Here is a 14,525-nt window from a genome sequence, read left to right as displayed (position 1 = left end):
GACTGCCTCTGCTGACAGAACTGAAATTCAGAGCTTCCTCTACGCAGGGCTAATCAACTTTGGAAGCCCTGGGGGCCACTATGATACTCACAGCACATGTGGAGGGCTGCAACATAAGTGTGTTGCATGCAAATATATATGCAAAATAGCTTCTTTCACACTGATGGGCATGAATACAAAGATTAAGGCAAGACTACACCACACACAGGCCCCATTTAAGTCAGTTCTGCTATTAACGAAACACAATATTTACTTGATTGCCACTCATAACAGCACTCTTCATGAGCAATGACAGCCCAGGAATTTAACTACTATAATGCACATCAACAGAAGACCATTCTATTGACTACTTTTTTGTTTTAGCTCCCACCTGTGGGCCGCATGTTGAGTAGCCCTGCTCTACTGAATTGTTGCTTGTAGGTTCATCCTTTTTGATGGCTTAGTAGGGTCCAACCAGCTTGTGATCACGTAATTGTCATAGAAGGTTTTGTCATTAAAAACCTGCCATTGCTTACTGCTACTATAAGTGGTGTTTTTAAATTAAATTAGTCTGGTAGCACTTTAAAGACTAACAAATTTAGTAGGGCATAAGTTTGTGAGCATACTGTGATTTTCATCATATCATTAGCCTTTTGGGGCAGTGACATTGTCTAGTCTGTATGTGACATGTATAATACAGTGAGACCTCCAATAGATGGTTCAAGATATGCTGTACAAATCACTTGTTAGGTTAAAAGGGTTTTTTAAAATTTAATCAAATATTCCTGCATTTATCTCCAGTTTGCAACAAACATGGTTTTCACCATTGCATTACTACAGTTCATGAAGATTCAGAGCAATGAAATGAGGTTATTTAACCTTTAACTGAATTTCAAGGGCATAAAGGTACATGCTGGGGGGAGGAGGGGAGAGGTGCCAACTCCTGTTGCAAATCAGTGGGAGTTTGGTGCCTAATTGCCCTTTGTGTCTTTGAAAATCTCCCCCCATGGTGCTTTTTAAAGCTGCTGTATTGACAGCTCTTGCGTTCTAAGTCTGTGCAATGGAGATAGGGAATCTACCCTATTGTGATTGAGAAGGATCATCCCTGAAGGTGAACAAGTAAACATTCAATTCTTGGGCTTTCTGCTGAGGCTGCAAACAAGAGTGCCATCTATACATAATGGTTTTAGATCTTGATCTAAAGCTGGATGAAATTGAAGGAAAACACTCCCATTGACAGACTGCAGTGCACACTGGATCGGGCTTTCATTAGGTGCCTCCCTGTACGTGAGATAAAAGTAACCACAACTGTGACCAAAAAATGTATGGATAAACTTTTAGAGGTAAAGAATGCAGGCAAATGGGTAGGTCTTCAAATCAAAACAGGCCAAATATTCTAAGTAGCGCTGTGAGAGTCAACTTCTCAAAGTATCTTACATCAAATTGCCAGACAGGAAAGCATATGTATCTCCATAGCATTGTACCACAGTTGAACCTGCATAACTCTTCATACTCTTGACTGTTACTGTAATACAAAAAAAAAAAAAAAAAAAAAGCAAGCAAAAAACCTGCCTCCCTGTAGCGCATACAGTAAACTTCTGATAATATGGCACCTTTAGGACCCAGGGGGTGCCAGATTATCAGATATGCCGGAGTGCCAGAAGGGGGGCTTTGAGGGATCAGGAGAGGGGGTTGGCGGGGAACTGCGCAGTGTGGGAAAGGGCAGTGCTGCGGGACCATCTGGCAGCACTCCAGCTGCTCTGCCCCTGGCTCCCCCTAGTCCACCACTGGTCAGTTTCAGCAGTGGCTGACTTGGGGAATCCGGGGGCAGAGCAGCTGGGGTGCTGCTGGGTTGGTCCTGTGGCACTACCCCTCACCTGAGCAGCGCCGCAGGACCAACCCAGCAGCACTCCAGCTGCTCTGCCCCCGGCTTCCCCAAGTCCGCCGCTGGTCAGTTTCAGCAGCAGCAGCGGACTTGGGGAGTCCGGGAGCAGAGCAGCTCGAATTGTGTGGCTGGCCGGAGCACTTCCGGGTTCCAGTTGGTGCCGGACTATCAGAAGTGCCAGACCGCTGGATGTGGGACAATTGGTGTTTTACTGTACTATGGAACTTTTGATCTCTAGCTCTGAGGCTGTCTAGACTGCATCCCTCTGCCGAGAGAGGGATGCAATCAAGCACTTCAGAAGTGCAAATGAGCCCGGGATTTAAATATCCCAGGATTTATTTGCATACTCACGTTCCGTCGCTGTGTCGATAGTAAAGTGTAGCTGCGGCTCTGCCGACAGTGGGGAGCTTTTTCGGCAGCTCCTGTACTCCTAATTTTTTTTTAATCCTGGCCTCATTTTCACTTCCTAAGTGCTTGATTTGCATCCCTTTCAGCAGAGGGATGCAGTCTAGACCTAGCCTCAGTCTGAGTTGTGAACACTTATTTTAGTGCTTGACAAATCCAATTCCTGAGACATTTTCCCAAAGTAGGAAACTGTTGCAATACATTAGTATTCATAGGAAAGTGAGAAGTGTAGGTGTACACACGGCATATATTTTCTCATCGTGAACTGATTCATACCGCACCAGAGGATGTCACCGAGAACTAACCAAATTAATGATTACACTATTTCACTAGTAACTAACACACTTTAAGGGATAAGAAGCAGAGGGAGATTTAAATGGCAAAAACCAAAAGCTAGGGTGGTATAGGATACACTGAAGTTTTTATTGCCTCTTACTTGGGAAGAGTCTCATAACTAGACTTGTGACTCGGCTAACCATGAGTGATGTTATCCTGAATTTGTGCAATAAAAACTTTATGAAGCCCTGGCCTATCATGCAGTCTCTTCTATCCTGTCTTTCCTCATTTGTCATCTGAAGAGGTAGGTTGTGCCCACGAAAGATCATGATACTATACATATTTTTGGTTAGTCTAAGGTGCTACAGGACTTTTTTGGGGGGTTGTTTTTTTGTTTTTAAGTTAGACTAACATGGCTACCCCTCTGAGACTTCCCCCATCTTGATTGATTGTCGTAAATCTGAATAAACCTAAACTCTGTGTTTAGAATCTTTCCTGTAACTGAAATATTTTTCTGACCTTCAAATTCTTAGATCGCTTGTATTTTTCTAAGCGGCAATGCACATTTAGTGGCCTGTAATGTAAGTATATCATTCTACCCTTTGATCATGATGCCCTTGATCAGAGTGGTCTGAGACTGTTTTGCAGGCATTATTGAGGCTCTTAGCTAGACTGCATATTCATCACCTTAAATTACAAAGTCTACCTTTCATTGTGTCTTGTCTTGCTAGTTTTCATATGCTCTCTTTTGTTTGTTAGTCTACAGACCATAAATACCAGTTGAATTTACCTCAACTTTGACTCTCACTGGGTCATTAAATCTCAAATCAGGGAGCTATATACATGCATATGAAGAACTACTTAGTAGGAGAGATGTACTATATTCCAAATATTTAAGACTACTTAAAACAGTGTCATCTTCTCCTCCCTCACCCCCCGCTCCTCCACTAAAAATGTAATGTAAAGGACCCTCTCTCTCTACAGAAAAGTAACCAGCATCTTGCTGGGACAATAGGATTTATGTATAGAACCTTGATACTGGTGAAACTGGCCATTTGCCTGTGACTAGAAGATGTGCTGTCATCTCTATCTGTGTCCATTTATTTTGGTTGTATGTAGAAGAAAAATCTATAATATTCTCTGAATGCTTTTGTTGCAGTTTGTATTTTGAAAAACTAATGACCTACATAAAATGAGACCAAAATCAAGTTCCTTGAAGAAAATGGCTGAAGTTTTATTATTTGATTGACAATAGTAAAAGACTTTACACTCAAAATCACGATTAACATTTTTGTCGTTTTGTTTTTTGTATGTGTGCACAGAAACTGTGTGAAGGAATCTTAAACATCCTTGAAAAAGACCTAAAAACTTCATGTCAAGTTGCCTGTCTTGAAGCCCTTCGGATTCTCTCCAGAGATAAGAAGGTTTTAGTGCCTGTGACAACTAAGGAAAACATGCAGATCCTGATGAAGCTGGCAAAGCTGGACATGACAGAAGATTCTTTGGAGGATGTGTCCAATTTCCCTGTTATAGTGGAAGCTTTGAAATGCCTTTGTAACATAGTTTTTAATAGTGCCCTTGCACAGAAGCTCAGTTTGGAACTGAACCTTGCAGCTATGCTTTGCAATCTACTGAGAAAATGCAAGGACCAACACCTTGTCGATGACATTAAATGTTTTGATTTGCGCCTTCTCTTCCTCCTGTCACTTCTGCACACAGATATTAGGTCACAGTTGCATCATGAGCTACAAGGGTTGCAGGTTTTGACTCAAGCTTTGGAAAGTTCTTTTAGCATAAGATGGACAGACAAGTACAAAGCTGCTGAAGAACATGTTGGATGTCCTTTATCGCTGCAAGAAACAGATTGTGCCATTGAGGCACTCAAAGCTCTCTTTAATGTGACACTTGACAGTTGGAATGTCCACAGTGAGGTAAGGTCTGAACTGAAATTCTTTAATTTGGGCTTATTTTTGTCTGCAAGAACATAACCACCACATAGTTACATTGGAAAAGCAGTTACTCAGACGTCAGAGCTGGGTGTTCCCTTATTTAGGACAGTTTCAGTTGTTGGAATATCTTTAGAAACACAGAAGTTTCATCTCAGAACTTTACCTTTGGACAAACCAAAGAAGCCTGTCTGAACTGAAAAACGGTTTGTGCTAAGGGAGCATAATAAGGAAAAGGGAAATCCTGTTGTATTGGGTCACTCTATTTTATATCGTACAAGTGTTTAGATCTCTTCCAAGCTTAGGGATTTTATTTTGTGCTTCAAGATAAAGCTTTTATGGTAACTTATTTGCCAAAGGTTTCCAAAGCCAAATAGTACTTGAGTAAAAGCTGTTTTCTCTAGTTCTAAACTGTAACATTCCCCAAAGGATCCTTGTGAAGCAGAGTTCTGTTTCATTCTTTGTAATGATCTGGAAAACAATACACTAATTAAGTGTGCTGGAGACGCAGCATTAGATGTTACCATCAGGCAGGATGGAAAAATATAAAGATCTGAAGAGTTTATTCCCATGAGCAGGAAATGAGATTCAATTTGGAAAAATTCCTATCCGAAATAGCAATTTTCAATGTCAAGAGAATTTCAAAGTAGCAGTTGGAAAATACAGTTAATATTGAGTGGTGACTCTGAGGTTGCGGTAGTGGTCCAACATTTGTTACAGTAGTACCTACGGCCCAATGAAAATTGGTCTCCATTGTGTTGTACAATACTTGAAACCTTCAGTACCAATAGAAACTAACAGTCAAAGAAAATATCTGTTATCTGTCCCCTTCTCTGTGTGTACAACTAAACGATCACGTTGCTTATTGACACACTTCTTAATTTATAGACTTTGTTGCTGCTGTTTGGGCCTCTTTTTGGAGGGATGAGTGGGGGAAGGTCATCTTAAAAAATAGGCCAGCAGTAGGGTTGAGCAACAATGAGAAGAATGGACATGTTAAATAAAGGAGAGGAAAAGGATCAAAGGGAAAAGAGAAGGAAAGAATTTTGAGTGCAGGAGGAATTGAGACATGCTTAAAAATACTGAAGGAAGGAAATGAGTGGTAGGAGTTTGGTTGTAATTTGGGCCTTGCTTGTATTCCTCTGCCTATGGGGCCTGATCTGCTGTGCATGTTTAGTGCTTGCCTCCCAGATTGCCCCTTCTAGATGATATTTTACATGAAACAGCGGGGAAGAGGACCTTCAACATCATAACTTTTAGCCCATTGGTCTAAATATAAGAGACCATGGGTTCAAGTTCCCCTTCCACCTGAAGAGACTAAGTATTCAGCAAGGATTTGCCACTTCTCAGGTGAATGCACTAACCAGTGGGAGCCCACATCAGATGATCCCTCTATTTCACCTGCTGAATCTGTTCCACTGTCTATAATTAGTCACTGGATCCTGGATCTCACACTTCCCAGTCGGTTTCAAACTATCATTTGTTCTCTTGCTAGCCCAATATTCTTTCACTCTTTATGTGCAATACAACAATTTCAGCATCAGAGATTGAGGGAGCCTCACATCAGAATATTTCCCTATCTGGTTAATAAAGGAGTTGAATCGTGGATGAGGGATATTCTCCTACTCCCCTGTGCAGATTCTAGCAAAAATGGCGCATGTTCCTGTGCCAAGAGAAAGTTGGCAGCAGAGAGCGAAGCAAAGGGAGATTCCTCCCCTCCCATTCTCCGCCGGCATATCAGACAGAGTTGGTCTACACTACAGCTGTAAGTCAACCTAAGCTATGCTACATGAATTGGATAACTCAAGTTGACTTACAGCACTGTCTACACTATATGTCAATAGGAGATGCTTTCCCGCCAACTTACCTTACTCTTCTCAGGGACCTGAAGCACAGGAGTCTACCAGAGAGTGCTCTGCCATTGATTTAGCAGGTCTTCACCAGACCTGCTAAATTTACACCATTGCATCTATTGCAGTAGTGCTGATCTAGCCGTAAGTATAGATATGCCCTGAAAGGCCAAACTCCATAAGAGGGCAGGGCTTACAACTAATTCTCTGCATGATATTTCCCAAGGGGAAACATTACAATGTACTGGCTTTTGAGAGTCCTATTCTGAGGCACCTGTCTATCTCCACTCATTGTATAGGGAGTCTAGGTTTAGAGCTAAGGCTTTGGGAGCCCTGTCTTTTTTTTTTTTTTTTTTTTTTTTTTTTTTGTGGGAGGGAAGGGAGGGGGTTGGGTTTTTTAAGGTGCATAAAGTTTGTATCAATCCCAAATCTCCTAGAGCAAATAATGGGAATAGATTCACCTAAAATTAGACTCTACCAAGTATTCAGATTGGACTCTGAAAGAGCAATCTTCTATTGGTAGGAAATGGAAAATACTTTAAAACTAGATTATATGATCTAATATTTCTATTATTCTAGTGACCTGAAACCCTCATTTACAATCGTCAAAATGAAAAATCTTCATAATTTATATTTATATAGAATGAATCTCATCAATTTCGTTATATGGCTGCCATCCTTCGCCACTGCTTATTAACCATGGGCCCTACTGAAGACAAAACAGAAGAATTGCACAGGTTGGTTGATTTAACAGAAACAATATATGTTTGAGGGTTAACTTTTTAGTTAGAGCAGTGGTTCTCAATTGCACAAATGTTCCGGGGGTACATGAACCTATCTGCTTATTTTGCCTGATTTTATGATAGGCTACATAAAAAGCAATAGAAAAGTTGGTACAAACTAAAATTTCATAGTTGTTTATACTGTTCTATATATGAGATGCTGAAATGTAAATAAATAAATATTCCAATTGTTAATTATATGGTAAATAAGAAAGTACACATGGTTTTCAGTAACTGTGTTCTGTGATGCTTCTGTATTTTTTGTGTTAATTTTGTAAGTAAGCACTTAAAGGTGAAACTTCAGGGAGAGAGGGAGGTATGCTAGACAAATGAGACTCCTGAAAGGAGGACGGTAGTCTGGAAAGGTTGAGAGCCACTGAGAGTGAGTGAGTGGCCATTGTCCCCTCAACCCCCTCCCTCTCCCCCCCGCTCTCCCCCCCAATCCCTAAACTGTATAATCTTAAGTAAGACTGAAATGTAAATATGTACTTGTGGAAATATTGATAATTATTTACAGGAATTCTAGCTATAGCACTCCTGGAAGTTATCTTTAACTGTCCTCACAAATCAGTTAGAAATATTGTCTAACTTTTACAAAATTGATCCACTAGTTTGGAACTGTTTAGCTGATGATCTAGGTCACCATTAGCCCAGCATTTCTGCACTGGTATTCTAAAGATGCTAGTGCTATTTTACATATGTAAAAGTCTAACTTGTCAGAGGGTGAATCAATTACAATAAATTCATGCTCTTGGATCTGTGCTCCTGCATATGGCTGGGTTTGTAATGGTTAAAATTCTAAATTGCCTTCTCAGCTTAAGGCACCTATGCACTGTCCTATTACTTATGTATAAATGCCATTAAACTGCCTTAGTTATCAGGTCATCTTCCTGAAGAGTCTGCAGCTGCCTTGAATCTTGCTTTTGACTCCATAAGGAATTTTATAAAATGGTTTGTTTTTTCACCAAGTTCCCTTGAATTGTTGACTGCAAGTTAAGCACAAAAAAAATCAAGTTATTTTGGTAAGAGTCTCACTTCTGTGCAGTTAGAATTTCTAGCTTTTTATTTGGGGTATTTTATATTGGTCTTCCTCCATGTAATAGGCATCTACAGACACATGAGCCCAAGCAGCTACAAATACTGCCTCCAAGTTGTCTGACAGGCAACACTAGTGTTGCCTATTTCAACTTGAAAAAGCCATACTTCTAGCTACAAAAATCTTCTGGAGACATTGCTTTAACTTAACAGTTCTTAGAAGAATGCTATAGGTTCCACCACCTTAAAGCTATCACTAAGTTTGAAAGCTACCAAAAGCCACGGGATCAGTGGAAATCTAGATCCTGCATCAGAGCCACACCTCAGTCGGTGCAGATTAGTCTGGGATTATTCAAGACACCTCTGCAATGAATGCCTAAGTACCATGTTGTTAAAGATAGTGTTGAATGTGCACTAACGGGTAGTAGTCTTCCTTTGACTTTTGTTCTCACCTTCCTCTTAAGTGTAAGTGTGCGTGTGAGTGAGCGAGAATGAATTAGTGGATTGTTTTTGGGAGATGCTACTACTGGAGGCAAGTCTCAGGGGGCAGCCATGTTGGTATGTAGCTGTAAAAACAACAAGCAGTCCTATGGCACCTTGGAGACAAACACATTTATTAGGTCATACTATTGGAGAGAGATATTTGAAGAGATGTCTTTGCATTAAGACTAGTGCTTTGTTAGGGGTAGCTTGTGTCTGATCTCGTCTGGTAAAACTAGAAACCCTGTTTTTGGAATGCTCTGTTTCCTGCACACAAGAGTCTAGGACCAATCTACCTGTATCCCCTCTCAGCATAGCCATCTGGGACTGTTGCTGTCTTGCTTTGTTGTAAATGGATAGGTACAATGTGATGTACTTTAGTCCCAGCCTGTTAGTCTGGATCTATGATGCACTTAACTTAAAATTGAATCTGAAATAGACACTCAGCCATGAGTGAGCAGAGAATTAGTGAGATTTGTTCACATCTGCCTTTGTCGGTTTTAATGCATGCTGTTGGCTAGATCTGGTACATGGCTTAGGGGAGTATAGGCCACTACAGCAGGGCAGGAGCTCCTCCGCTTTCCAAGCTCCTCCGCTTTCCAGGTTCTGTGCCCTGATCACCTCCTGGACTGAGAATGTGGCTGCAGTAGCTTATCCCCATCTCTCTGGGGAAAACAGCCTTCTACTGCTTCCAGTTAATGTAGTTAATCCTGTAGCTCAAGCAATAGTAGGTTGTGCTGTAGTACTGAACTGTTCAAATCCTACTGATTATGCATGATGTGAAGAGGGGTGATTTGTTTATAGCTGTATATAACAGCATTTGTCTTTAAAAACAAACAAGCAAACAAAAAAACCCACAACCTAACAAGTTTCATACAAAATGTTAGAACATTATTTAGATTACAAAGTCAGGCACTAGAAAATCTGGAAATAGCCCCCTTAAGACTGCCCTGCAGCACCTCAGTTCTGTCCCATTGTACATACGCATTGTGGTAGTCTTTAATTATAGCAGGGATGGGGTACCTAAGGCCCAAGGGCTACAGGTGGTCCCCGGCTTGCCTGGATCTGGCTCTTAGGGCTCAGGGCTCTTCCATTCCTCCCCTGTATTATGGAGCCCATGCTGGCACTCCAGCTCTTGCTATCCCCTGCCAGATTGATTCCGCGCCCCCCCCCCCCCCCCGTGGATCAGCAGTCCCCAAATTATAAAGTTACATGCTGCCTTTTTCCCCCCACCCAATAGGATCTCATTTAGTATACAGACTGGAAGCCAAGGGGGCAAAATTAAGACTTCATAAGCAACCATGAATGTGGTATTTCCTAACTTAAATGTTTATGTAATAACTTAGTGCATATGAATAAGGCAGTTTTGAAGTTGGGGTAGCTTTAGGCCTGGGGGATTCACCTCATAAGCCTCAAGGGGGGGTTGAATGCCACATTGATCCCCTATAGGTATAGCTGTAAGTAAACACAAATGTTACTTTCCAAATCTGTTTCAGTTAATTCTGTATTTTTACTCCTCTAACTTCTGGTAGTACTGTTCAGCCATAAAAAGAATGAACTGGATTATTTTCAGGTTTGTTTCAGCAACAGAACTCCACTACAATTGACTAAAGTTATAGAATCTTTATTGCTGGACATGAGGCACAAAACAGACAGAACGGAGCTTGCCTTTCAGAATCCAGATTTCGGATGGCTTCCGCAGAGCTGACAGTTCCAAAAAGTATCTCTTCCCTTGAAAACTGGGCAAACTTTGTGCAGCCTTTTTGAAGCACAAACTTTATCACTCTTCACCGTATAAACCACACTTTCAGCTAACTCCCACTTTTAGAAAGTGTGTGTGTGGTTTTTTTTTTAAAAGGATGTATAAATCCCACATTTGGAGACTTAGGTACCTATTATAGGTGTGTAAGATTCAAACTTTAATACCTAAGGAGCCCTTGTATGAAACTTTGGGCTCAAAATAAACTTGAGGATTTATTTTATACTGACACCAAATGCTGAATGCATGCCCTGAACTATGGCTTGGTTAGCTTCCTCATCATGAGTGCTAATCAGTTTGACTTCAGTAATTGCAAGTTTTTCCATAGGAAATACCTTAACTAGCTTAGCGGGGGAAAAAAATACAGATACTATTAATGTGATTGTCATGTCTTAACACTTGAATATGAGCCACTTAATGCACCAAATAGTAGAGCAAGTGCCATTTTTGCCCTCTTAACAAGGTTTTAATCAAGGCATTCAGCTGTGCTAAACAGTCCTGGCTTTTGAATTTGCATATCAGGAGGGGGCTGGGAGTATGAGTGGGTGGACGTCATGTCCCAGTGATTAATGATCTCTAGGAAGTAGAAAGGGGCGAGTAATATACGCAGTATTTCTACCCCCTGGAGTAGGAATGCAAACGCTATTGTGCAGATCTGTGCAGTCACTGAGTTCCTGGTAGCTAGAGAATTCATACACTCCTCTACCACAAATAAAACTGTCAGTGAAGTGACAAAGATCAGAAAGCTGGGCTTCATTTATTGAAAAGAATAGCTTAGGCACAGTGATCCAGAAAATTAATTTTGTAGGTGTTTGGGAACTGAGTTGTTTAATAAGAAACGAGTAAAAAGGGTTGTTTCTTTGAAAAGGCTGAAGCCACCAAATATTTGTTGAATAGAATTGTTTTATTACTGTATGAATTGTCAAACTGGATACTTTTAGATTGTATTCCTTTCCTTTAAAACATCAAGCAAAGATAGTTGAAATTTGTTGATAGTTGTTTTAGAGAGCTAATGCAGTGTCCTTTTACCCACAGTATCTACTGTGGCTGCAACAAAATTAGTTTCTAGTGTAAATTCACCCCAATATTCTCTGATTATTTGAAAGTCTTAGACTAGGTCTGGGAACCTTTTATGGGCCAGAGGCCATTGACCCAGAGAGAAATCAGTCGGAGGTTGCACACAAGTGAAGTGCAAAAAAACCCTCACGGGCTTGGCCCCTGGCTGAGGGAGGATGAAGACACTCCTCACCTCCTCTCACACCAGAGTTTAGGGGCGCCCAGCCTAGTAGATTGTATGCTCCAATGCTGGGCGGGGGGGAGGCCTTGAGCCTTGGGGACTAGATCCAAGCAAGCCAGGGTCACATTCAAGCCCCCAGGCCTGAGGTACCCTATCCCTGTATTAAATTAATTTTGCATTAGAACCAAATTGCAAGATATGGGGGGTGGGGGGAAGGAGCGGCAGTAACGCCTAGCTAGACTTTTTTTTTAAATGCAACTTCAAATAGAAAGACTTCTGAAAACTTTGAGGAGTCTGAGACTAAGATCAGTCACTACTTGCTCATTACAAATATTATTCTTGAAAAGCCTATATGGGTGCATCTACACTACCAAAAAAAAAATCCTTGGCAGTGAGTCTCAGCCCAGACTCTGGCTTGTGGTACAACACTACAAATATTCAGGTAGACATTCCTGCTCAAGCTCTTAAACTCATTCTTTTCCTATGTGTCAGAGCCTGAGCTCCAGCCTGAGCTCCAGCCTGAGCAGCAACTTCTGCAGCTATTATCTCAAGCACTTCAGTGGGAGCTCAGGATGTTAAATGGGTCTTACCGAGCTAATTGTATAGTTGATACAATTTGTGTCAACTAAACAATTGGTCGATAGGACTGCTCTGGAGTGCCACAGTGGAGGGAGCTCTGGGAGCCACCCACACTGTAGCTTGGGCTCTTAATACATTGAAAATACAGAGGCGCAATGTCTGCGTGAGCCAGGATTGCTCAGTTCTGGCTCATGCTGACAAAGGCTGCTTGGCAACAGCTCCCCTATCTCCCCTTTTCCCCCTCCTGCCTCTGATAGAGGCAGCAGGGACTGCTGGCGGCACCCCAGAGATGGTGCTGGTGGGAACCAGCTTTTTAAGATGGCTCCCTCGGCACCAGCTCTTCTTCTCCTCCCGCCCCCCCCCCCCCTTGCTGCCATGTTCCCACTGCAGTGCTTCAGCCGGCTTCAGTCCCCACTCATTCTGTTTCCCCACTGTGCCTCTGCTTCCCATGCCCCCAGCACAGATGGTGATGCGGGGGAGGGATTGGCCTTTAAGCTGGCTCTGCACCCCCAGGCAGTAAAGGGAAGGAAAGCAACTAGTCGAGTCACTACGAGATTATTGGATAAGCATAAGCTTATCAGATAGTGACTAGTCAACTACATCCCTAGAGGGAACCTGTTGAGTCCAAGTCTGGGTCTACAGACTTGGACTCACTACGATGGTTGTGGTGTTTGGGTACGTCTATACTGCAAAGATGCCATTTCAGAGTCTATATTGGGTGAGCAACAGGCAGCCAGCAAGCCAGATTAATCCCGCCAAGCCACTGCACCCAGCCCACAGCCACCTCACCGGAACCCTTAGGCAGAGAGCTGCTTTCTGTTCTGGACTGCTGGGGAAGAAGGGGAGAGAGACTTTGCATACTGCTCGCAGCCCCCAGCAAAAATCTCTCAGCTTTCATTGGCCAGTTTCTGGCCAATAAGGGCTGAGAAATTTTGCTGAGGCCAGGGTCAGCATGTGAAGCCTCCCTCCCTCCACCTCTTTATGCCCAGAGCAGACTCCATGTGGAGCAGCCAGCTGACTCAGATATCAGCAGAGAGCCTGTCTCTGGTTCCTACAGGGCTGCTGGCTGGGAGCTGCTTAGGTAAGTGCCTCCCAACCAAAGCCTGCCTCTGGCACCCTAGCCTTTTTCCCCCAACTACCTGCCCCAGGCCACCACCAAAACTCTCTGTACCCCTTCTCAGGTCACAACTCCCTCCAAGACCCTGCACCTCCTTCGACATCCTTCCCCCCCCCCGCCCCGCCAGAACTGTCTCCTGCACCCCGTTTCTCCTGCTCCAGGTCACCACACAAACCCTCTGCACCCCCTTCATTCATGTCACTACTCCCTCCCAGACCCTGCACCCCCTGCTAGAGCCCCTCCCCCAGGCTAAAATCCTCTCCGGCACCCTTACACACTCCTGGACCTGGCACCCCAAGCCCCTGCCTCAGATCACAGCCCCCTTCTTCCCCTAAACTCCCTTTCAGACCCCACACACTTTCTTGCATCCCAGTTCCCTACCCCAAGCTCCCTTCTTTACCCAGCGACCATCCCTGACCCCCTTAATAGAAGTGTGGCCCTTAATGACTTTCCAAAATCTTGGCGTGGGCCCCCATTAACAATTATTGTTCATCCTGGTCTATCTGGACAACCTGAAATGTGTTCTACAGTATTCTTCTTCGAGTGATTGCTCATGTCCATCCACATAGGTGTGTGCACGCTGCACGCACACGTTGGAATATTTTTCCTTAGCAGTACCCATCAGGCCAGCAGGGGAGCTCCCTGGAGTGGTGGTGATATATCAGCTAATATATACCCCTGCTGGCCCTAGACCCACTAGGTCCTTCTTACTGCTCGCGACAGTTGTTGGAAGGTGTCTTGCTCTTGCTCTGCAAGCGCCTCTTAAAAGTTCATCTTAGTTGTTTGTTTAATCATCAAAGTTTTCGAGGTTCATGTTTCTTTATCTAGCAGTTGATAGTTAAGTGCAGTACTTTGCACACTGTTTTAGGCACAGGGCTTGTTTTGTGTCCCTGGTGCATTTGGCGGAGCATGTCCAGGCTACAAGGCTTCAAGCCCTGCAAGAAGTGCCAGAAGCCTATGCCCTGTGGTGACCCCAACAGAGCCTGCCTCAGTGCCTCGGCGAAGCTCATCTGTCTGAGGCCTGTAAGATCTGTAAAGGCATCAAGCTGCGCCCTAAATGAGAGAGGGAACTGTATGTGCCTGCTGGATCTCATGGCTGCCTGCACTTATGCGATCCAGCATGCTGGACTCCGCATGCATCCAGCTGGCACAGGCTCACAACCCATCCCTTAAACTCTTGGGACAGAGTGGTGAT

At 43.2% G+C, this 14,525-nt stretch overlaps 1 protein-coding gene across 2 annotated transcripts in view; it reads left to right on the top strand.

The window, feature by feature from the left end:
- The window catches only part of RIC8B (RIC8 guanine nucleotide exchange factor B), a 58,347-nt gene that overhangs the window by 21,083 nt on the left and 22,739 nt on the right, over positions 1 to 14,525 (top strand). For both annotated transcript variants that reach the window (XM_075938421.2, XM_075938417.2), the window contains 2 exons: positions 3,868 to 4,476; positions 6,984 to 7,078. In XM_075938421.2, the coding sequence (XP_075794536.1) occupies positions 3,868 to 4,476; positions 6,984 to 7,078 (704 nt within the window). The remainder of the gene's footprint in view (positions 1 to 3,867; positions 4,477 to 6,983; positions 7,079 to 14,525) is intronic.

This window comes from Pelodiscus sinensis, chromosome 1 (assembly GCF_052426305.1).
Source record: "Pelodiscus sinensis isolate ZL-2025 chromosome 1, ASM5242630v1, whole genome shotgun sequence".
Classification (NCBI taxonomy): Eukaryota; Metazoa; Chordata; order Testudines; family Trionychidae; genus Pelodiscus; species Pelodiscus sinensis.
The sequence above is the reverse complement of the archived record's forward strand: the minus strand, read 5'-3'. Positions and strand labels throughout refer to the sequence as shown.